This window comes from Anomaloglossus baeobatrachus, chromosome 1 (assembly GCF_048569485.1).
Source record: "Anomaloglossus baeobatrachus isolate aAnoBae1 chromosome 1, aAnoBae1.hap1, whole genome shotgun sequence".
Lineage (NCBI taxonomy): Eukaryota > Metazoa > Chordata > Amphibia > Anura > Aromobatidae > Anomaloglossus > Anomaloglossus baeobatrachus.
In genome coordinates this window covers 470,736,933-470,762,612 of record NC_134353.1, presented here as the reverse complement: position 1 = coordinate 470,762,612, position 25,680 = coordinate 470,736,933, and the positions used below count along the sequence as shown (strand labels likewise).

Sequence of the window (25,680 nt, the reverse complement as noted above, 5' to 3'; positions counted from 1 at the left end):
CTTGAGCTTTCACCACAAATTGATTTCCTTCACTATTGTTGGACTATGTTTCAATGCTTAGAACTCATGAAAGATGTGTAGCAACACCTTAGAATTGGTTAAATTTGAACAACGTCTGTGACGCTTTGAAGCACTAAATTGACCTGCAATAACATATTGTATTTTTGGCGTGCTGGAAGCGTTTGGCCTTTTATTTCATGTCTTGTACACTGTTCACCAATCCCAGCCCTCTGCATCCAAGTATAAGACTGCTGTAGCCATCACTCAGAGGCGTTAACTTTTAGACCCACCATATTTATCGAATTTTACATCATATGACATAGATAGGCAGGGGTTCCTTTTTATTACTTTTTAACTACAAACTCAACATTATGGCTCCTCAATATGAAAGGAATTTTCCCTGTTGGGAAATGTGTTTCATGTCATTAATAAGAGCCACCAGTTAGCTGATTCCCACTATGATTTGCTTGATTTGTGCCTAAATTATTGTCTTTAAGTCAAAATATTTTAAATGTTATTCAGGTGAACTTCCTCAGCTATATCCATCTTGCTACCAAGGCTCTCTCTCACCTTGCGGAGTCAGGAGGCTCTATTATTGTGCTGTCTTCCCTCACAGGTAATTCTCTAATATCTTCTGTTCTGCATGTTTGTAACAATATTATTTTACTAACATAAAGACAACCTAAGGCCTCTGCCACACTTGTGTGCCTCCGGTACGTGTTTGGCAGTTTTTCACGTACCGGAGGTACGTACACATGTAGACATATGATTTCATAATGGTTTGGACACACGTAAGTATTTTGGAATGGAACGTGTGTCCGTTCCGTACTTACGTGTGTCCGCGTGTTTTGCTCTCTGACATGTCCACGTGTTCTCCGGCAGCACGGGTCTCACACGGCCCGCACCCGTATCACACGGATGTAGTGTGGATGCGGTCCCGTGTGACACGCCGGAGAAACACACGTGTCATGTTAAAAATAAAATAAAACACAAACTCACCTCCACGAGCCCTGCAGTCTCTGCCGCAGCTGTCACCTACATCCGTCCCCCAGTGAATTTGAACAACGCTTCTTCTTCACTGGAGGCCGGAAGCAGCGTCAGTGGGGCGTGGCCTGTGCCAGACACTGTCATTCAGCACCGCAGACAGCTCCGGAAGAAGCAGGTAAGGCGGGGCTATCCGTTCTCCATGTGTTATTACGTATAACACATGGAGAACGTGTATGTACCACAAACACGGCACACGGGGAGCAAACCACCCCTTTAACATGTACGTGAAAAAACGGTTAGTTTTTTTTAAACGTGCGTGTGACAGAGGCCTAAGATAGCGTAAAATATAATATGAACACGCAGGTCCAGATACACACCAATAGGATCATGTCCCTGGAGTCATAGACACTCATAGACACATAGACCCTAAATTCCAAATCTCACCAGCTCCACTATCTCATTAAGGCCCTGGATGATGTTGAGAATAGAGGGTGCTGTAACAATCTGAGGATTAGAGACCTGCCTGAGTTGGTCGACTCCAGAGATCTCACAGTTGTCCTTCAACGTACCTTAAGCAAAATACTGGGGGTCCCCCCTGACAATGAGATCAACTTGACAGAGCACATAGGGCCTTAGGCCCCAGATCAACGGATCCCAACTTCCCGAGGGATGTGATATGTCGAGTGTACCACTATATACAAAAAGAAGTCACCTTACCAACGTTCTGTGTGGGATCTTCTGCCTCATTCCAAAAAACAAAGCTGCAGGTGCGGCTCTGAGACCGCTCTTGGACCTGTTCCAGTCCCACAACATTTTGTTCAGTTGGGGCTTCCCCTTTTGTTTGCAGATCTAACATGAAGAACAGATGCTTGTCCTCCAATCCCCATCAGACATTCCTTCCCTAGCTGCAGCCCATGACCTTCCATCAGTGGAGATAATGGACTGGCCAGACATCCCCAGAGATCCCCTATATGGCTTACCTCAATGTCCCCTAAGGAATACCCCTAGGCATGGGAGTGGACCTCAGTCCCATGACAGGTTTGAGGCAGTCACTTTTTCTCTCCCACAGAGTTCCTGCCTGCCATCATTATAGGAACATTTCAAGTACTGATATGTTGCTCGCCTCTTGTTGATCTGAGTGGGTCTTCAGAAACAAGCTAAGGGGGGTCCAGTGGTCTTGTTTGAGGTTTGTTTAACTATGGACCCGGTGCATTCGAGGGAGATGGTATATGGAGCCTGTTGCGCTGATTAAATTGATGTTGGCTTGCTAATGTAGTGTTCTCTTCTTCTTCTTTTTTTTTTTTTTTTCTCTTTTGTTCTGTTTGTTCCTTAAACATTCATAGGTATAATGTAATAGTGAGTCTAATGTAATTTTGTCCCCATGGTCTAACGCAAGGCAGTATGGACCACATGGAAAACACACTCGCTACCTGAGAATACTCGTCACAACACTGGTGACGGAGGGTCATTCATCCCACATATAAGGTGGAGCCACTTAGCACCTCCCTCACTTGTTCCCTCTTTCTTTTCTCTTAGGGGGTCCTAGTGTAATTTAGGTTACACTAATCTGAGAGACACAGAATATGGCCCCCCTTCCCTCGCTCTACTTTTACATAACTTTCACTACTCTTTCTTTTTTCTAACTCACTTCCCCCACCTCCCTGCACTTTTTTTTCTCACTCTCGTCCTATTTATTTTTATTCCCCACCATATTACGTATTGTATCATGGCACAGATCAACATACAGTCCCTCAATGTGAGGGGACTGAACATCACTCAAAAAAGGTCCCAAAATGTACAGTATGCATAAAAAGAGAGTCCACATATTGCTGTTCCAGGAAACTCATTTCAAGGTGGTCATCTCCCCTCCCCAAGGTGGACCCTCAGGGTAGATATCTGTTATTGAAATGACATGTTAACTCCATTACATATACTATCGCTAACTGGTACCTACCCAATAAAGACTCCTCTCTGACATGTTCCTCTTTCTTGACCCTGTCAGACTTCACAGAAGGTGTGCTAGTGGCCGGCAGTGACTTTAATCTAACCTTTGACCTATCCTTGGACACATCATCTGGGCGTCACTTTATTTTGTTCAAACGGATAGGGGCTGTAAAAACAAGTTTGCTAAACCTACAATTAGTATACACCTATGGACCGGGACTATACTATACTATATATTTCCCCGCACACTCATCTTATAGTCAAATTATCATACTTTTAATTAGTCAATTTGCCTTGCCTTGTCAAGTCCAGGCATTTATTAGGCACATGTCATTGTCAGATCATGCCCCTGTTTTTCTCCATATCACTCCTCCAAATACTTTCTAGCAGGCGTAGAAATGGTGCCTTAATGATAACCGATAACCTCCAACGAATGTGCTTTGACCAAAAATACCACAGACAACAGATTAGATTTTGCAGATTTATGTACGAACACATAAAAGAAAAAGCGGGAGAGCGCTGGCATAAGTTTTGCATCCCAGAAAAGACTCTGGCTATATAATTCAAATTATGACTTACAGAGGCATTGTTACTCAAGACCCGAATAAGATTGTTGAAATGTTCCATTCTTTCTATCAGGATCTGCATAACATTAAAGGTAATTCGCAGATATGTCACAACATCACTTAAACATAAAGTAGACCAGTATATTCGACGAACTGCCCTTCCGACTGTCGCCTCGGAGGTAATGGAAGCACTGGAAGAAGACTTTACTGAAAAAAATCTCTATTATTAAGACTTCTCCCGTGGGTAGAAGCCCAGGCCCTGACTGCTTTTCTCCCAAATTTTACGAGGTTCTTGGAGATCAGCTTTTGCTCCTCCTGAAAAAGATTTTGACTCTGTGTCTGATGGTTTTCCCTTTGTGGCCCAATCTCTTGAGGCACGTATTAGTGTCAAACCAAAACTGGGGAAAGACACTACCAATGTATCTAATTACAGACCAATTTCACTAATTAACATTGATGTCAAACTGTTCTCCAAAGCTGTGGCCAATAGGCTGGCCCCCATATTACCATGGATTATGCGAACAGATCAGGTTGGATTTGTCATGAGATGGGAGTCCAGGGACAACAGAAATAAAATGTCCTACCTCTCGAGGGCCAAGGCACTCCCTGTCTGTTTTGACCCTTAGAAGGACTTCGACTGGGTCTTCTGGAGCTTCATGTTGGCGTCGCTTCACCAGATAGGGTTGTGTTCCAAATTCATAGGAAAAATCTCTTCATTAAATAGGGATTCCTCAGCCAGAGTCAAAATCAGTGGGATGCTGTCCTCCCCTATAGATACACATAACGGAATACATCAGGGCTGTCCCCTGTCCCTCCTCTGATATGTCTTAATAATGGAACATTTAGCGGTAGACTTACGGAGCAATTGCAATATTCACAGTTTCCTGACAGGAAACGGACAAAGTAAAATAAGCTTTTATGTTGACGACCTACTCATGTTTGTCTCACAGCCACTTGTCTATTTTCCCTCTCTGGTTAAGGAATTCGAGACCTTCATCCACCTAAATAATTTCAAAGTAAATTACTCCAAAACTGAAGTCTTAAATATCAAGTTCGCCAGTAAAGAGGTTGCTCATTTAAAAGACAATTTCCCCTTTAAGTGGCAGAGCTCTGCTCTTAATTACTTGAGGATCAAGGCCTAAGACACACGGCATGAAAATCGGACCGAGTGACGTGCGATAAAACATCGCATTCCACTCGGAAATGTGGAAAATTAACCTATGTGTCAGCACCCATGAGCGATTATTTTCTCGGCCCCAATCGGACTGAGAAAAAAATCGGCGCATGCTGCGATTGTAATGCGAAACTCTTTCTCTCGCACACATTCAAGTCTACGGGGCGAGAGAAAGATCGCACTGCACTCGCGGTACGGCGGTGTACCGCGAGTGCAGTGCGAGAATGGCAATAGCCGGCTAAGGAGGAGAGAGGGAGATAAATCCCTGCCTCTCCTTCTCCGTGCCGGCCTGCCCCTCCTCAGTCCCGGCCCGTCCCATGCAGCTGAGGTCCGATCACATGATTGGACCTCAGTCGCAGTGACACTCGCATGACAATCGGCTCCTGCTGTGCTGCCAGCGCGAGTAGAGTGTCATCACATTAGTCCCCGTGTGGCCCCGGCCTAAGATACCGACAGACAGCTCCAAAATAATAATTGAATCATTGTTGAACCGCATGGATGCAGTCCTTCAAGCTCATGGAAGTCACACAAAATATTAAATATGGCTCTAATAGCACCACAACTTCATTCACCAATGTTATGCAACATATCTTTCTATTAGAAGTTAATTATTTGTTTGAATTTCACATTATTTTCTGTGGGCAACAAAACTTTTGTCTTGCCAAAATCTGACCTTTCTGTGTTCATTAAATGATTAATATTTCAGCAACTTTATTTTCATAACCTAAACCAAATTTGGGAGGGTTTCAGCTTTCAAAAGAGTAATTTATAAAACCAATGGATGAATTTAAAGTCCGGCGGTTATAAGCTTTATGTACATAACCTAGATAAGCGACAGAACGTCTGTCAGGGAGTGTGTGTATATAATATATATATATATATATATATATATATATATATATATATATATATATATATGTATATATATATATTAGAAGGTGGCCCGGTTCTAATGTATCGGGTAGTCTAGAATGTGTATGTAGGTTAGCAGATTGAATAATAAGATAATGAATGGACTGGATGGGTTAGGTTTAATTTAGTATTCTTATAATTGTTTATTGGTTTTAAAATGACAAACAACAGAAGGAACAGTTTTAATAGATGAGTCTAATGTTTAATGATGTCCATGGCTTGTAATGAAAGAAGGCCATGAACAGTGTAAAGTTAAGTAAAAATATGTTGATGCTGTGATGTGGACCAATGCTGGTATGTGCCCCCATTGTGGTGCAGCCACCATCCTTACATGTGCCCCCATCCTGCGGGGTAAGGGCGCTTTCACACTTGCGTTCAGCGCAATCTGCAACTATGGAGAATAATGCAGTCCGTTAACGCAATGCGCTATTTTCCTTAGACTTGTATTGACATCGTACTGTAACGCAAGCGTCTGCGTTGCATCCGCTGAACGACGCTGAGTCATTATTTTGACGCAGCGTCGGGAGGAGGGAACGCTACATGTAGCGTTTTTTGGGTTGTTAAAATAACGCACATTGACAGATTCCGTTGGAATCCGCCAAGGTGTCTAATGATTGTCTATGGTGGCGGATTGCGCCGCTATGCGCTAAGCAGCAGAAATCGCTGACCAATTCCGTCACGTTCTACTGAGCATGCTCAGCATGTCCAGCAGAACGATCTAAATCATTTAAAATCACTCCTGGTCTCTCTCCCCCTCTCCCCCCCTCTCTCATACTCACCGATCATGGGTGCGGTGCTGCATGGCTGTCACAAACCTCCGGCGGCGTCTCCTCTTTTGAAAATGTCGGACGCTCATTATTCAATCTCGTATTCCCTGCTTCCCCCGCCCACTGGTGCCTATGATTGGTTGCAGTCAGACCAGCCCCCACGCTGAGTGACAGCTGTCTCACTGCAACCAATCACAGCCGCCGGTGGGTGGGTCTATATTGTGCAGTAAAATAAATAAATAAAAAAAAAACGACGTGCAGTCCCCCCCAATTTTGATACCAGCCAAGATAAAGCCAGACGGCTGAAGGCTGGTATTCTCAGAAAGGGGAGCCCCACATTATGGGGAGCCCCCCAGTCTAACAATATCAGCCAGCAGCATCCATTAGATGCGACAGTCCCAGGACTCTACCCGGCTCATCCCGAATTGCCCTGGTGCGGTGGCAATCGAGGTAATAAGGAGTTAATGGCAGCAGCCCATAGCTGCCACTAAGTCCTAGGTTAATCATGGCAGGCGTCTCCCCGAGATACCTTTCATGATTAACCTGTAAGTTAAAGAAAATAAACACATACACTCGAAAAAATCCTTTATTTGGAATTAAAGACAAAAAAAAACCCCTCTTTCACCACTTTATTAAACCCTCATATACCCCTCCAGGTCCGACGTAATTTACAGAGGTTTGCTACATGAAGCTGACAGGAGCGGCAGTAGAACACAACCACTCTCCATCAGCTCAACACAGCAACTGAAGTGAACCGCGCGATCAGCTGTGCTCTCATTCAGGTGCCCCGCGGACACAGATCTTGGGTGGAGGACTGCAGCTGTGGCCGCAGGTCACCTAAGTGAAGGCACAGCTGATCGTGCGGCTCACTGCGGTCACTCAGGGGATTGGCGGTTACCTCTCTCTCTCCTCCCGACTGCAAATCTCCTTTTACCAGTGAAACATTTAAAAAAAAAAAAAAAACGCAAAACGTTCTTTTACAGGAATCCGTTACTCTATTAGCACACTATTTGCAACGCATCCGTCACATGCGTCACACAACGCACTGTGACAGATACCTCACAACGCAAGTGTGAAAGCAGCCTAATGTGTGCGGGGGGCGGAGTACGGGGTGGGTGGAGCTGAGGACGTCAGTGCCGGGGACTGCATGGCTGGGGACAGGGGTGTGTGTGTGTGTGTGTGTGTTCGTTCAGTGTAGACATGCGGAGTGCGGGGGAGGCGGAGCCAAGCGGGAAAGTGTCGGGCGTCGTCCTGTCGGCCCGTAGTTCGGCCTGTTCAGATAGGCTCCCTGCACACGTAGCCAGGGTAAATATCGGGTAACTAAGCAAAGCGCTTTGCTTGGTTACCCGATATTTACCTTGGTTACCAGCGTACACCGCTTAGCGCTGGCTCCTTGCACACGTAGCCAGGGTAAATATCGGGTAACTAAGCAAAGCGCTTTGCAGGGAGCCTTAGCTGAGCCATTGGTCGCAGGCTCTTTAGCACACGCGCTGTGGCGACAGTTGTCACTGTAATGACGTCATTTTGGAGCAAGACAGATAGACAGAATAAGGCAATTGTATATATATATATTATTACAGTGCCTTGCGAAAGTATTTGGCCCCCTTGAATTTAGTGTATACTCATATGAGGATGTATACTTCTGTTTAGTCTGTATATCTGCTTTTTGTTTACACTCCTGAAGAACCTCTTACTTTGAGGCGAATCGTGTCGAGTGTGTTTTTGGCACTAACTGATTTTTGTTACAGTGTCTTGTTTGGATGTGTTTTGACGCTGATTGATTTAACTTCAGTGTCTATTATAAATTCAGCCACAACTTATTTTAATGTCTTATATTTTGCTGAGGACAATTATTTGAGCTACCCTTAGTGTAAATTTTGTAAATGACCATCTCCATGTGTAAAGTCTGATTTGATGCCCTCAAGCCTCTTTTTTTTTTCTATAGGGGGCAATAGGGCTCTTAGGGCAAGCCAACAGTGAGCGGGGGCACCATTTGTGCAGGTATAGTGTGCCAACCTCCGCCGCAAGGTAGGTTAACTTTAGGGTAAAATAGGTTAAGAGGCCCTTCCCCCGTGTGTTTTTTTATGTGACCTTTTGACAGTGGAGAATATGGTTACCAAATATGATATAGGTACACACATGGTGACACTGTATAAGTTCTCCAATTTTTTTGGAGCGTGGCCCTTTGACAGGATAGGCCCTTCCCCTGGTTTGAATACTTCCCAATTCATTCCTTCCTTTCCTGGAGTGGCACGGAAAGGACTTTCTCTTTCTCTGCTACTCTATTTGATTAGTTATTTTTATTGGAGTCGCCACCGGCACAGGTAGTCTCCTGCATTTATACCCTCTTGATCCAACATATTGAAAAAACAAATATTACATTTATGGAGAGGTGGAGTGAGTAGCTGGGGACTGAAATCTCGGAGGCTGAGTGAGCCAGGGCATTTCTATTTACACATACATTTTCTGTGGCCTGTGCAGCACAGGAAAAAAACTATAAGATATTAACCCACTGGTACCGTTACCCTTCTGCGCTCCATGCTGTTTTCCCCTCCGTTTCAGACCGGTGTTGGCATTGTGGAGTGGAGCGTGGCACCATGCTGCATATTTGGTGGAGCTGTGACTGAATAAATCCATTTTGGAACTCTGTCTCTTCTCTGTTTGACAAAATAAGTGGGGACAATACACCTAACATGTCACAGGTAGCCCTTTTATCTATTCTCCCAGGGTCAATTAAGTCTCAAAAGAAGGTCCCCGACCTTTAAGGAGTGGTTTGGGGAGATGGCTGACCTTCACAAGATGGAAGACCTGACTGCTGAGATTAATGGCTCAACAAACAAATTCTTACAAATATGGAGTCTTTGGGTTCTGTTCTGAGACTCCCTGCATTTAGATTCCTAGTTCCTGAGAGAAGCATTCCCCCTTTTCATGTGCCCTCCCTCCCTGGCCTCTCCTCCTGTATGTGCCTACATGAGGAGTCGCCTGAGGTTCGGAGAGAGTGAGAGGTATTTTATTTGTGCGATAGGAATTGCATCTCTTTACATACATAGCTCCCAATAGAGTGCTTTCTCCCTTCGAGGTCACTCAGTTCAGTGAGGTCATCTGAGGTCAGATTACCTGCGATCACAGGTGGAGGACTGTGGGAACCTTCAGCTGTGACCGCAAATAATCTGACTGACGTCACCAGCTCAGTCTCTGCCGGAAGCTCACAGAAGCAGTCATGTTCTATGGGCTTGCGCTGTCACTTCAGATGTAGCAGAGCTGGATTACGTCGGAACCGGGTGTTTTGGAGGTTAATAAAGCAGTGAAAAAAGTGGGGGTTTGTAGTTTATTTCAAATAATGGATTTTTTCGGCATTAGTGTTTATTTTTTTCACTTACAGATTAGTAATGGGGGGAGGTCTCATAGATGCCTCCCATTACTAATCCAGGGCTTAGTGGCAGCTGTGAGCTGTTATTAACCCCTTATTACCCCAATTGCCACCACAGCAGGGCAATCGGGATGAGCTGGGTAAAGTTCCGGGATTGTCACATCTTATGGATGCAACAATCCTGGGCGACTGCAGGCTGTTATTTTTAGGCTGAGTGGCCCAATAACCATGGGCCTCTCCAGCCTGAGAATACTAGCTCCCAGCTGTCGGCTTTATCATGGCTGGGTATCAAAATTGGGGGGACCGCACTCAGGTTTTTAAAATGATTTATTTAAATAATTTAAAAAACGCATGCAATTCTTAGTTTGATTCTCAGCCAAGATAAGCGCACGGCTGGTGACTGCAGCCTGTAGCTGTATGCTTTATCTGTGCTGATTATCATAATATGGGGGGATTCTAGGCCAATTTTTTTATTTATTAATTTTTACACCAATCTAGATGCAGACACAGCGCCTCTGATTGGTTTAAGTCAGACAGCTGTGATAAAAAAAAATTGCATTCCACTCGGACCCATAGAGTAGGTCGCTCCCATGTGCGATTTATTTTTTTTTTTTGATTTTTTTTTCTCAGCCCTAATCAGACTGAGAAAAAGATTGCAGCATGCTGTGGGTGGAATCCGATTCGTTTTCACTCGCACCCATACAAGTCTATGCACTGCACTTGTATTACACTGGATTACAGTGCGATAATCTCATCAGCTGATAATGAAGGAGATAGGGAAATGAATCCCTCCCTCTTCTCTACAGCTGTGCTCTGATCACAGGATCACATCACAGTATAATTACACTCGGCTTACACTCCAGCAGAGCAGGAGTCGGGGGTCATTAGCATAATGCCTTCGATGCTCTCGCATGTGTCCTTAGCCTTAAGCTGGGTTCACACACAACGACAATGACGTCGCTGTTACGTCACCATTTCCTGCGACGTAACAGCGACCATAGATGATCGCTAGTAAGCTGTCAAACATGTAATTTTAAGCAGCGACGGAGCAGCGATCATAGCGACCTCGACGGTCGTTGTGCGGTGTACACGCGTCGCTATGCGATGACTCAGACCTTGATAGAGGCGTGGTGTTTACCCCTAGACATATTTTGTGTTGCCTCTTTTCACGCCCCTCTATTCCGATTGGTGATCACTACAGCGGCGCCTGATTGGGTGACCGTGCCAAACAAAGGAAGACACAGTAGTGCTTTCATTCATTCTATTTCATTTCATTCAGATCCACAAAGAACAACACACTAGCGACACCAGACAGAGAATCTACTACGTGGAACAAAGAATGGAACTTAAAGAATGAAATCACTGTAACACCTTCGGCAAGGTACCCAATCGGAACGCTGTTGTAACCACCAATCAGAGTCGTAGGGGCATTGCAAAATACACCGCAAAAACACGCCCTTGTCCTGCCTTCAGTCCTACGTCACTGCCTTCAGCGTCGTCGCGACCGTCGCTGCTGCGGTGTCAAACACAAGGATGCTGAGCTTATCATGGCGCAGCGGGATAGCAGCGATCAAAAAATGACCTGTAACATTCAGGAGCGAGCAGCGATTTCGCAGCAGGGGTCTGATCGTTGTTATGTGTCACACACAGCGACGTCGCTGTTGAGGTCGTTGCTATGTCACAGAAAATGGCGACTTAGCAGCGATGTCGTTGTCGTCGTCGCTGTGTGTGACACCACCTTTAAAGAGGTTGTTAATGACTTTTATATTGATTACCTATCTTTAGGGCACCTCAACCAGTCAGCTGTAAGCAATTTATAACAGCAAAACACCACAGCTTTGTGCAATACTTACTGGTGATCCCTCTTTCTGCAGTATGACAATGTACAGCAATGTGCTGCGCCACTCCGTACACTTTACATTACCTCTCTTGTGGGTGATAACAGATGATTTGGGCGGCTCAGTGGTTAGCACTGCAGTCTTGCAGCGCTTTGGGCCTGGGTTCAAATTCCACCAGGACACCATCTGTAAGGAGTTTGTATGTTCTCCCCGTGTTTACGTGGGTTTCCTTCGGGTTCTCCAGTTTCCTCCCATACTCCAAAACATACTCATAGGGAACCTAGATTGTGAGCCCCAATGGGGACTGTGTTGCCAATGTATGGTATGTAAAGCGCTGTGGAATTAACAATGCTATATAAATTAATAAATATTATATTATTATTAGGATTGGTTGGGGGTGCCACCTGTTTGACTGCGAGCAATATTATATTGATGACCTATCCATTGGATAGGTCATCAATATAAAACTGATGACAACACCTTTAAGTTCAAGAGAAACCACTTATACATGTGACTTGGTCATTTAATCAAAATAATTTCTATATCTTTTTCATAAATGAAATGCACTTAATTGTATTAGTAGTATTCATCTATGAAAGTTCACTTGGACAAGTGGTGAGTAGTGTATGAAAAAGAAATCAAACATATAGGGTAATTTCTATGCCATAGACTCCTAGAAATATTATTCACTAATTGTGTACACTTATGTCTCCATCTAGGTAAAATTGCAACTCCATACACCACCTCATATGGTGCATCAAAGTTTGCCTTGGATGGTTTCTTTGGTTCACTGCGACATGAGCTTGCGATGAAAAGGATTCCCGTGTCCATAACATTGTGTATCTTGGGACTAATCGATACTCCGTCAGCCATGGAGAAAGTGAAGTAAGATGTGTTTCATATGGTTCACTTCTTCATGCCATTTACTTAAAGGGTTATTCTCATGTTGTTTCTTTTGCAGCACACAGCCTTGTCACCTCTATACTTCCTTGTCTCTGGGGAGGGTTGAGTTTATGCTACTGTGATACATTAATGGTCTGTGAGTTCACGTGTTCTGAATTTGACACTGTCATGACTATAATTGTATATATTGTACAGTCATGGACAAAAGTTTTGAGAATGACACCAAAATAATTTTTTCACATGATCTGTTGCCCTCTGATTTTTAATTGTGTTTGTCTGATGTTTACATCACATACAGAAATATAATTGCAATCATATTCTGAGTACCAAAAGGTTATATTGACAGTTAGAATGAGTTAATGCAGCAAGTCAATATTTGCAGTGTTGACCCTTCTTCTTCAGGACCTCTGCAATTCTCCCTGGCATGCTCTCAATCAACTTCTGGACCAAATCCTGACTGATAGCTGTCCATTCTTGCATAAGCAATAATTGCATTTTGCCAGAATTTGTTGGTTTTTGTTTGTCCACCCGTCTCTTGATGATTGCCCACAAGTTCTCAATGGGATTAAGATCTGGGGAGTTTCTAGGCCATGGACCCAAAATCTCTATGTTTTGTTCCATGAGCCATTTAGTGATCACCTTTGCTTTATGGCAAGGTGCTCCATCATGCTGGAAAAGGCATTGTTGGGCGCCAAACTGCTCTTGGACAGTTGGGAGAAGTTGCTCTTGGAGGACATTCTGGTACCATTCTTTATTCATGGCTGTGTTTTTAGGCAAGACTGTGAGTGAGCCGATTTCCTTGGCTGAGAAGCAACCCCACACATGAATCGTTTCAGGATGCTTAACAGTTGGCATGAGACAAGACTGGTGGTAGCGCTCACCTCTTCTTCTCCTAATAAGCTGTTTTCCAGATGTCCCAAACAATCGAAAAGGGGATTCATCTGAGAAAATGACTTTACCCCAGTCCTCAGCAGTCCACTCCCTGTACCTTTTGCAGAATATCAGTCGGTCCCTGATGTTTTTTCTGGAGAGAAGTGGCTTCTTTGCTGCCCTCCTTGAAACCAGGCCTTGCTCAAAGAGTCTCCGCCTCACAGTGCGTGCAGAAGCACTCACACTAGCCTGCTGCAATTGCTGAGCTAGCTCGGCACTGCTGGTAGTCCGATCCCGCAGCTGAAACAGTTTTAAGATACGGTCCTGGCGTTTGCTGGTCCTTCTTGGGCGCCCTGGAGCCTTTTTGGCAACAATGGAAGCTCTCTCCTTGAAGTTCTTGATGATGCGATAGATTGTTGACTGTGGTGCAATCTTTGTAGCTGCGATACTCTTCCCTGTTAGGCCATTTTTGTGCAGAGCAATGATGGCTGCACGTGTTTCTTTAGAGATAACCATGGTTAACTGAAGAGAAACAATGATACCAAGCACCAGCCTCCTTTTAAAGTGTCCAGTGGTGTCATTCTTTCTTAATCATGACTGATTGATCGCCAGCCCTGTCCTCATCAACACCCACACCTGTGTTAATGGAACAATCACTAAAACAATGTTAGCTGCTCCTTTTAAGGCAGGAATGCAATGATGTTGAAATGTGATTTGGGGGTTAAAGTTAATTTTCTTAGCCAATATTGACTTTGCAAGTAATTGCTGTTAAGCTGATCACTCTTTATGACATTCTGGAGTACAGTATTTGCAAATTGCCATTAGAAAAACTTAAGCAGTAGACTTTGTAAAAATTAATATTTGTAGCATTCTCAAAACTTTTGGCCATGACTGTAGATATAACAGAGCGTTTCAAAAAGCAAACTAGCAAATCTCCTAACCCATTTCTGCTGGTGCTGGGGGCTGGTGATTTTGTAGGACTGATAACAGCAGCGGGGGGGGGGAAGGATTTGAGTAGATAATAGCTGTATAGATATCAGTGTGCTAAAGCAGGTTACTGGGAACTTAAGGCTATGTGCGCACGTTGCGTATTTACATGCCGTTACGCTGCGATCTGCACCGCAGCGTAACTGCATGCGTCCTGCGTCCCCAGCATAATCTATGAAGATTATGCAGGAGCCGTGCGCACGTGGCGTATTAGAGCGCAGCGCTTCGGCTGCCGCCAGAAGCGCGCGTTCTAAGAAGTGACATGTCACTTCTTTTGTGCGTATTGGTTGTAATGTCGGTCTCTCTCTGTCTGTCGGTCTCTGTGTCTCCCTGTCGGTCTCTCTCTCTCTCTGTCGGTCTATCCCTCTCCCCCTCTCTCATACTCACCGATCAGCTGCACGGCTGTCACTGCTCCGGTGGCTTCTCCTGCTTTTGAAAATGCCGGCCGCCCATTATTCAATCTCGTATTCCTTGCTTCCCCGCCCACCGGCGCCTATGATTGGTTGCAGTCAGACACGCCCCCATGCTGAGTGACAGCTGTCTCACTGCAACCAATCACAGCCGCCGGTGGGCAGGTTTATGTAGTGCAGTAAAATAAATAAATAAGTAATAAAAAAAATGGCGTGCGGTCACCCCCAATTCTGATACCAGCCAGGGTAAAGCCACACGGCTAAAGGCTGGTATTCTCAGGATGGGGAGCCCCACATTATGAGGCGCCCCCCAGCCTAAAAATATCAGCCAGCAGCTGCCCGGAATTGCCGCATGGATTAGATGCGACAGTCCCGGGACTGTACCCGGCTCATCCAGAACTGCCCTGGTGCGGTGGCAATCTGGGTAATAAGGAGTTAATGGCAGCCCAAAGCTGCCACTAAATCCTAGGTAATTGTTGCAGGCGTCTATGAGACACCCCCAATGATTAACCTGGTGAAAGTAAATAAACACATACACCCGAAAAATTCTTTATTTGAAATAAAAGACAAAAACCACCCTCTTTCACCACTTTATTAAAATCCCCAAACACACCTCCAAGTCTGGCGTAATCCACGAGGTCCCGCGACACATCCAGCTCTGCTACCTGAAGCTGACAGGAAAGGCAGTAGAACACTGCCGCTCCTGTCCGCTCCACGCAGCAACTGAAGTGAATCGCGCTGTCAGCGGGGACGTCACTGAGGTAATGCCTGTGTGTGCGGTGATGATGAGGGCTGTAGTGTCGGGATGTGTGCGGGGATGTCGGCGGTAATGTCAGGATGTGTGCGGGGATGTAGGCGGTAATGTCGGGATGTGTGCGGGGATGTAGGCGGTAATGTTGGGATGTGTGCGGGGATGTAGGCGGTAATGTCGGGGTGTGGGCGGTAATATCGGGATGTGTGTGGGGATGTGGGCGGTAATGTGGGGATGTGGGCGGTAATGTCGGGATGTGTGCGGGGATGTAGGCGGTAATGTCGGGATGTGGGCGGGGATGTGGGCGGTAATGTCGGGATGTGGGCGGTAATGTCGGGATGTGGGCGGTAATGTCGGGATGTGGGCGGTAATATCAGGATGTGTGCGGGGACATCTCTCAGGTTACCCGCGGTCTCGGGTGGAGGACTCGATCTGGCCGCGGGTAACCTGAGACCTTCACCTGTGACCGCAAATCAAGCCGCGGCACACGGACAGAACCGCGATCACAATGAAGTCAGGTGAAGTTCACCCGAGTTCATTCTGATCGCGCGGCTGTCTCCCGCAGCCAGCCATGTGCTCTTTTTGACATTCCGGTCCCAGTCGGCTCTGCTGAAAGTCTATGGAGATGCAGCAGAGCCGAGTGGGCCCGCACTGTCAAAAATGTGCGCTCTGGATGCTTTTCCCACTCTGTCTATGGCAGCGCAAGCATCCAGAACGCATGAATTCTGCAGGAATGTGCGCACGTTGCGTTCTGCCGAATGCGTCTTAGAACGCAGCTTTTCGGCTGCGTTCTGAGACGCACATGCAGTGACTATTTACACTGCGTAATAGAACGCAATGTGCGCACATAGCCTAAGAGTGATCTCCTCAGCCAGGAATGTAGCCACTGTGTTTTCTTGTCCATGCCCTTGTGGTCTATCTCCTATGTAGGCAATGTAAGATAAAAATTCTCATTTTAGATGATGGAAGAAACAAGTCAACTGTAAAGTTGCTTTTTTTCATGCTAACTAAAGCAATTTAATAACATCAGACTGTTCTTTTCATTTTTGCCTTTTTTAAAGTCTATTTTTTACGTGATTGCTTTTTTTTAAATGTAAAGGGTACTTTACACGCTGCGATATCGGTACCAATATCGCTAGCGAGCGTACCCGCCCCCGTCGGTTGTGCGTCACGGGCAAATCGCTGCCTGTGGCGCACAACATCGCTAACACCTGTCACACGGACTTACCTTCCCTGCGACGTCGCTCTGGCTGGCGATCCGCCTCCTTTCTAAGGGGCGGTTCGTGCGGCATCACACGGCAGCCATCCAATAGCAGAGGAGGGGCGGAGATGAGCGGCCGGAACATGCCGCCCACCTTCTTCCTTCCTCATTGCCGATGGTCGCAGGTAAGGAGATGTTCGTCGTTCCTGCGGTGTCACACATAGCGATGTGTGCTGCCGCAGGAACGACGAACAACATCGTTCCTGCAGCAGCAACGATATTTTGAAACGGAGCGACGTGTCAACGAGCAACGATTTTTCACGTTTTTGTGCTCGTTGATCGTCGCTCCTAGCTGTCACGCGTTGCGATGTCGCTAACGGCGGCGGATGTGCGTCACTAACGACGTGACCCCGACGATATATCGATAGCAATGTCGCAGCGTGTAAAGCACCCTTTAGTCATTGTGCGCAAGATTTTGGCTATCCAGATGTTGATTTATCAGTTGCGATTTATTAAAAAGTTGCAACATTTTTGTGCAATTGTACCCCATTCTCCTCCATACGCCTGAATTTGTGGTCAAATTTGCAGCGTTTTAGCAGACCATGTGACTTTTTGCGCTAACAAGTTGCAAAATTGTTGAAGACATAAACAAAAAGTTATGTCAGTCCTAAAAATCGGATCAAAATAGGACAAGCTACAAGTATCACAGATCTGTGATTTTAACCGCTGCACAACCAGCCGATTTTGCGCTTTCCGTTTGTTATTTTCGCCATTCTTCTTTCAAGAGACATAGCTTTTTTTATTTTTCAGTCAATATGGTCATGTGAGGGCTCGTTTTTTCGGAACGAGCTGTACATTTAAATGAAACCATGAGTTTTACCATATAGTCTACTGAAAAACGGCAAATTCCAAATGCGGAAAAATTGCAAAAAAAAGTGCGATAGCACTATTGTTTTTGAAATATTTTACTCACTGTGTTCACTATATGGTAAAACTGATGTGTCAGTGTGATGCCTCAGGTCAGTGCGATCTAAGGGGTTAAAAAAAAAATCAGAAGTTTGTCTGAAAAAAGTGGTGTACGTTTTACGCCATATTCCGTCTACGTAGCGTTCCCAATTTTCAGGATCTATGGCTCAGTGTCGGCTTATGTTTTGCGTCTCAGGCTGATGTTTTTAACGGTTGACTTTGTTACGTTTTGATCGCCTGTTATTGTATTTATCGCAAAATTCGTGGCAACTAAAATATGTAATTTTGGCGTTCGGAATTTTCGCCGCTACGCCATTTACTGATCACATTAATTGATTTTATATTTTGATAGATCGGGCATTTCTGAACGCAGTGATACCAAATGTGTGTATTTTTTTTATTTTTTTAACCATTTAATTTTCAATGGGGCGAAAGGGGGGTGATTTGAACGTTTCCGTTTTTTTATTTTTTATTTTTTAAAACTTTTTTAAACTTTTTTTTTATTTTACTAGGTCCCCTCGGGGGCTATATGAATCAGCTGTCTGATCGCTCTTCCATATCTGCTGATCACAGCTGCACAGCTGTGATCAGCAAATATGCTCATTTCCTGTCTCACCCAGCTCTCAGCTAGGTGAAACAGTAAGTGAGTCATGTGAGCTACAGGAGTCATCACATAACCCTGTGCTACCATGACAACCACCATCACGTGACTTCCGGTATCGGGCGGTAAGTAAACGTCTACCGTGGTCGCGATTATAATGGCGCTGTCAATTCCGCTAGTACCTAGCAGGCACACATGTCAGCTGTATAAATCAGCTGAGATGTGCGCCGATCTTCCTATGCTGCCGCGGGAGATTAACACTATGACCACTAGGACGTAATTTTACCGCCCGTGTTCATTAAGGGATTAAAAATGAAACCGTACACAGGCATTTGACACAGATGTTAGAATGCAACATACACTGACGAGCAAAAGGGTAACAATGTTTTGAGCTTTTGTGGTTCAGGCTCCATATCTCACCATACACTACAGCTTTGAGCGTGAGACTACCTTCATTTTACAGACAATCACCTTGCCTATATCATACACAACATTTTTCTTACAACTATTTAGCATATGATTAGTTATGCAAATTCTTATCGTGTCACTGCCCTGTTACTATTTTGCTCAGAAAAATGTAATTTTATATTATTATCTTGTTAGTATTTTGTAAACCCACCTTTTGACTTTCATCACTGCCTGAATCTTTCTGGGAATGCTCTCGGGCAGATTCAAGCATGTCTCAACCGAAATCTGATCCCAGGTCTTTTCTACACGTTTTTCCCAATGTTGGTGTATACTAGTCAACTGAGTGTTGAGATTCGATTGGGTTGAGGCCTGGGGCCTTTGAGGGCCAATCCATCACTTCTACGTCATTGTCATTGAACCATTTTTTCACCAATCTCAATGTATGCTGCGGGTCGTTGCCCTGCTGGAACCCTATGTTATCCTTTTTATACCCATAGTACTCAAGTGTACAAAGTAGCTCTTCTTGTGAGATACATATATCTCAGCATTGAGACCACCATCGATCTTGGTCAAATATCCAATGCCTTTGGCTGTGAAACAACCCTATATCATCAGGTTTCCTCCACCGAACTTGACAGTTCCTTCAATTTCTCAATCCGTTAACCCCATTTTCCCTTGTGTCTTCCAGACCCATTTGCACCCATTAGAGCCTTGTCTATTGACTTTCATCTCATTGTTCGAAATCACCCATTTCCCCTTTTACAATCTTTTGCTGTCCACTTTTTGTATTTTTTTTGTAAACTCAAGCTGACGCTTCTTATGGTGATATTGAAGTCAAGGCTTCTTCACCTTTTTTGGGCCCCCTTTCCAAATTTGTGTAATGTGTGTCATACAGGGCTTGAATGAACGTCTGTGATCTCACTATTACAAAAACATACGAGCCACCTCCACTGCCATGTTTTTGACGCTAGAACTGATAGACCTTGTGATGAGCTTACTTGTTGACTCCGATATTTTGCATGAACGTCCACCTCTTGGCTTTTCCATGGATGGACAGACTTCATTTCATTTTCTTCTAACTGTCATGGTACTCACATGATGCAGTTTGGAAATTTTCTTGGACCACTATTGATGAGCTGGATAATGCTGTTTTCTTTTCTTGGGAAATCTTCATGGCTGCTCTTCGATTCGAACCAGTGACATTTTGCTTGGGAATCAACCTAATAGCACACTGAGCTGTTAGGGAATGTGAGAACAGATTGAAATTTACAGTATACAGGAAGAAAACAAAATTTCAAGCACCACCAGGAGCAAAACAATAACAATGCCGTGACAGGACAAGAATCTGCATAACTATTCCTAAGCTAAATATTTGCCAGTCAAATTTATGTATTAGGTAGGCAAGATGATTGTCTATAAAATGAAGGAGTTTCACACTCAAAGCTGTAGTGAATGATGAGATAAGGAGCCTGAAACTCAAAAGTTGAAAACATTGTTACCTTTTTGCTCATCAGTATATGCAGGCTAAATAACTCTCCTTTAGATTCCTTTCCTTCCTCTTAGTAATCATACAATAAAAATGAACCTCTTAACTTATCTCTGTACTTTTTTAATTTAGTTTCTGCTGCTTAACTAGCTGATTAGTGATGTGCATCAGCAAACAAGTGTACATGTATAGCTAATAACAAGTGGGTACTAAAAAAGCCATTTTAGTAGAATTAATAAGCTCCATTGTCTGTAACCCCTTCCCAGCGAGTAATATTTCTGTTGATGCACTTCCGTTTTCTCCTCCCCTTCTTTCAAGAGTAATGACTTTTTTTCCTTACACATAGCCATATGAGGGCTTGTTTTTTGTGAGACAATTTGTTCAAATGGTACTATTATTTTTTTACCATTCAGTGTAATGCAGAAAAGGAAACAAAATACCAAGTTGAAACTGGGAACATAATTCTTCAGGTCAGAATGAATATGGTGATCCCAAACTTGGAAACATTTTTGTTTTTTTTATTTAAATTGCAGATAAAAAGTTTAAATTCCTTAAAAAAAAACCCCCAAAAACCCACTCGCCTTGTCTTTTTGTGCATTGACGTGACATTTTTATTGATACTATTTTGGGGTAGATATAATGTGGTGATAGGACTTTTATGGATGCAATGATATCACATTTCTTTTTTTCATTAACATTTATTTTTACAGGGGAAAAAATGGTTGATTTTTTTTTTTCAACTTTATCTTTCTTTTTTACTTTATTTTGTAGTCTGTTATGAACGCCAGACGCAGGCTCGCTTTCATAGGAGGAGTGTCGTGGTAGGCATGAGGGTCTTCAACAAACACCCAACTGCCGTGGCAACCCATCGGCACAACGTGATTGGGTGGCAGGGTGGCCGATGGGACAGTAGTATGGCGGATCTCTGTAAATGCTGCTGTCAGAGATGGACAGCAACATTTAAGGAGTTAACAGCATCAGGCAGAGCTGGGCTCCACCTGCTGCTGTGAGAGGCAGATGATGGCTGAATAACTCAGCCATCATCTGCCAATAATAAGGTAAGCTTGTCTTCCGACTCTGATTCAATGACAGGGACCTTACATATGACATTATAGCACATCTTATGTTGGGAAGGGATTGAGCTGTTAATAACTTAAGATCCATTTAAATGAGACGATATTCGTAAGAAAGCTTATACCTAATTATTGCTATTTGGTACCTAGATGAACTTTCTTTCATGCTATATAATGTCCCCATAATGTCATAAATATCTCCATCAGTTTCATATTCCGTTTTCATCATCTTCGTACGTGTCCGCGTCATGTGTCTTGTGGAACATGGCTCTTAATAGTAGAATAGCAACAAATGGCTCTACTGGACCTACCATTTTAAAAAAGAGCTTTTGGTATGTTTCTCCTTCACATAGGTGAACTGCTAGTTTGTATCCCTATAATGATGAGATATGAAAGTGAAGCGTGAAGTTTGATTGTTGGTGACTTCATGAACAGATTGGATGTCGGGAAACCTTATATTTTCTGTTTTTCCCCAGAGATAAGATTGCCATGCCTGCTTATCCTGCCCGTGATGCAGCACTAGCAGTGGTGTCGGCTGGAACAGCTCGCGTTGAGGAGATGTACTATCCCTGGTATGTAAGACCCCTCTGCTTCATCAGAGATTGGTTTCCACAAAGCAGAGCCTGGCTAATGCAGAGGACATATCAGTACACACCAGAAGAGACAATGGCACCTTCCTGATAGCAACACTTTAATAAAGAATTTGTAGATCTGGTATCATTGCATATTTGTGGTTTTGTGACTTTTTCTGCAATACATATACACAGAAATTGAAAGGCGTGTGCAGCTTTGATAGATTAGCTTGGCTTGGAATAATTGGAGCCCTGCTGCAATAATGACAGTGGTTTCACAACAGTGCTTATAATGAGTTGTATGGAGACTTTCCAGCACTTGTACTAAAATGACCCAACACTCTCGTTACGGCTCCAATTCAGGAACTGATGTTGCCATGGCAACTGCTGCTTTCCGCCTACAGCATAATACAACTTCTGTGCAAAGTCACATCAGACACAGATGTCTTAACGTCATGACGAAGAGCCATGCTTTTTCCTGTAAATAAAAGCAAATGTATCATCTAGAAGGTACAATCACCAGGAGCCAAACAGGGCATGCACTTTCCCTTTGCTGATGACATATATTTACTTTTGTGCAATAATGCCTCAATTTGAAGAAAAGAAGGAAAAACATGATTACATTTTGCACATTGTCATTAGATATACAAACCTATATTGCTGTTTCAATGACTCAACCTTCCACAATTCAGGATATGTTATATGATATCATGACTTTAAACTAGAATATAAGGGCTAGAACTGAAATGGTTGTTCTGAAAAGTAAATGTTTTTTTACCAAATGCTCTAAATGGGTTAAAGTAAAAGTCATTTTCACCTGATTACCTGCCGCTCCACTTCCATCTCTGCCCATTCCTATTAAATCACAGAGTCTTCGCTTTCAAATTATATTAGGATCATTATGCTAGCTGCAGTATTTAAGATGCAGAATTTTTTTCAGTGTTGTTTCTTTTTAAATATATTTTTCCCAACATGTATGTTGTCTTCATGATAAGGACCCTAGTGAGGACAATATAAAGGGAGGGAATTGTCCTCCACAGTTACTTTAGGCACCATTTAATGATACAGATAACCAGACCACACCTTGAAATTTTTCCAGAACACATAATTCAGGTAGTAGAGCACTCCCAGAACATAGATCATGCCTCTTATAATACAGTCATGTCATACCCTAATATTCAGTCTTTTATTACTTACCTCTCCTTGGTCCTTTTTTTTAAACCTGACACCCATAATTAGCCAGCATCATTGTTACTTCTGACCATAGTCGTTGCTACAGGACAACCAATTTGAGAGCAATTAAGCGTATAGTATTGTAAAGAAGTAATATCAAGGCCCTCAAGATGTACAATATGTAAGTCCCAGCTACGAACTCTCAACACTGGGAGACCAGAAGGATTATTGGGGTTACCTTTTTTATAAAGCAATCATTATCCCCTTTGGTTCGCTGTCCCTAGCCTTTTTTAGTTCTTGGATGAAAATAAGCCCAGTTTTAGAACATATTTGAGATACTACATCCACAGCTGTGGTCTGTTAATTTTGGTTCGGGGGCAGAGTTTCTTTACTTCATATTTTGTCTTTGTGAGCACTGTCCTGAAAGATCATAGTCTGCAGTGTGCGTGCTGGGAAAATCTCAGGCAATTTTAGCGGCTGGGCTAGTCCCTGCTTTACTGAGCATACGTTGGTTGAAAAGGCACAGTGACCGTGTGCTCCGTTGCCTCTAATGAAAAATAGTGAGTCGGCAAGAGAGCGCAATGTCAGTGCGCATTGTAAACAGAACGCAGAGAGAAGGGACCAGCCCTGCACCCGAAACAGAAATCATTTTCGGGGGATGGGGCTGGTATCTGCACTCCCTGCTGGTTCATCACGCCTCATTAGAGCTGGTGAGGGAGTGAGTACACTGTCGCTGTGCATTGAAAGGAGTATTACACATTGTCAGTTCTGATGTATGCGCAGTGCGAGCTATCTTGCCAACCGACTCATGCTCAGTAGAGCCCAACCTTTTGAAACAAAGGTCTGTGAAAAATCACAATGTAAAATTCAGAATTCCAAGCACTCCCAAATGCGTGAAAATTGCTTTTATTTTACAATGTGGTGAATTCATTTATGGGTGAAAACGTTTTCTGCCACTTGTGAGACTGCCTGGACTGGTAGCGTGGAGAGAGTACAGCGATCTTCACCTTTCAGCAGTGGACATCGCTCACAAGCGGCAGCATGTTGAACTAATGAAGGTCTGAGTGAAGACCGAAACGTTTTCACCCATAAGTGGATTCACCGCATTTTAAAATAAAAGTAATTTTCACACAATTGGGAGTGCTCTGATTTCTGATTTTTACACTACGGGTTTGGAACCTACCAAAGCACCCCTGCTTATTTCCAGAAGTGCCTCTCTATATTTCTTGTAAAAAAAAACATGGAAAAGTAACAGACCCATAGACTATAATGGATACATGCTGTATCCATGAAAAACATAGAACATGTATGTGAAACGCGGACATCTGAATAAAGCCTTAATGAGCTGCCAGCTAAACGATGGATCATTCAGCCAGCAGCAATCTCTTCCAACTCTTTATTACACAATAGCGATTGCTCTGGTGAGTGCTGCTGTGTCATCTATGAGAGCACCACTGCCAGAATTTGCATCTGATGGGGGCTTATTAAACAAAAGGAGCAGAAGTCATAAATCGGACATAAAATTCTTCTTCCTTATAAAATCAGCTTTTTGAGCATGGATGTTGAAAAGTATCGAAACTCAGATAATTCGTTCCACAAGTTCCCTATTGTGCCATTTCACACACACACACACACACACACACACATTATTCTTACCTATCCTCTGTTTCCTCGGCAGCCTCTTCCTTGGTTCTTGCAGTCTTCCCAGTAATGATCGCGGCCAATGCAGGAGCTACTGCTGTCAGTGCTTCAGCAGCAGACGTCATACGCATGAGCCCCTTGCCTCTGATCGGCCAGCGCGCTGCCTTTGGGAGTTGTGCAGAGAAAGATCAACGCCGGCAGACATGAAGAATAGACAGCAGCAGTCCCTGCACTGGCTGCAATAGTTACCGGATCCATGTGCCTGCGGACCACAAGAAGCAGCCAGCTTAATCCAAGGTTCCACTGTATTTACAGGGAAGCAGATATCAGGGAGCTGGCAGCTACTAGCAGCAGGGAATAGGCCACGGCCCTGCCGCGCCCCCTGTTCTCGAACAGAACAGAAGGAGATATTATCAAGGGTCTGGCAATTACTAGCAGCAGGCAGCAGGCCACGGCCCTGCTGCCCCCCCCTGTTCTCAGAACAGAAGCAGATATTTTCAGGGGGCTGGTAGCTACTACCAGCAGCAGGGAGCAGGCCATGGCCCTGCCACGACCACTGTTCTCCGACAGAAGAGAAGAATATATTTTCAGGAGACTGGCAACTACTAGCAGCAGGGAGCAGGCCACGGTCCTGCCATGACCACTGTTCTCTGACAGAAGAGAAGAAGATATTATCAGGAGACTGGCAACTACTAGCAGCAGTGAGCAGGCCATGACCCTGCCATGCCCCCTGTTCTCCTGTAATGAGTTGGTCGGTGTACAAACTTCCCCCTGAAGACCTTAACAAAACTGTTTTATGATATTTTATGCTGATATTGTTCTAAGTTCAGCCGACACCATCTATTGGCTGAAAGGGTACAGTGTCTTATTGAATTCTAAGTTATTATTCATGTGTGTCCTAGAGTAATGTGTATTGTGTTCATACGTATGTCTTTAAGTGTAAAGAATATAATGTGTTCTATATAGGGCCTTTTATGATAGGAAAGATTATATTGTGCAAAGTGTAATAACATTTTAGATAAGGTTAGTGCATCTAGGTACAAGTGAGCAAGAGTAGGTTAAGTGGTAGATAAGGTGTTA

At 44.0% G+C, this 25,680-nt stretch overlaps 1 protein-coding gene across 1 annotated transcript in view; it reads left to right on the top strand.

Moving 5' to 3' along the window:
• Nucleotides 1-21,923, top strand: part of HSD11B1L (hydroxysteroid 11-beta dehydrogenase 1 like) — a 140,199-nt gene extending 118,276 nt beyond the window's left edge. Inside the window, exons 5-7 of the mRNA XM_075314729.1 lie at nt 523-616; nt 12,278-12,443; nt 21,691-21,923. Coding sequence (XP_075170844.1) covers nt 523-616; nt 12,278-12,443; nt 21,691-21,895 — 465 coding nt within the window. The 3' untranslated portion in view covers nt 21,896-21,923. The remainder of the gene's footprint in view (nt 1-522; nt 617-12,277; nt 12,444-21,690) is intronic.
• Nucleotides 21,924-25,680: the final 3,757 nt, after the last annotated feature.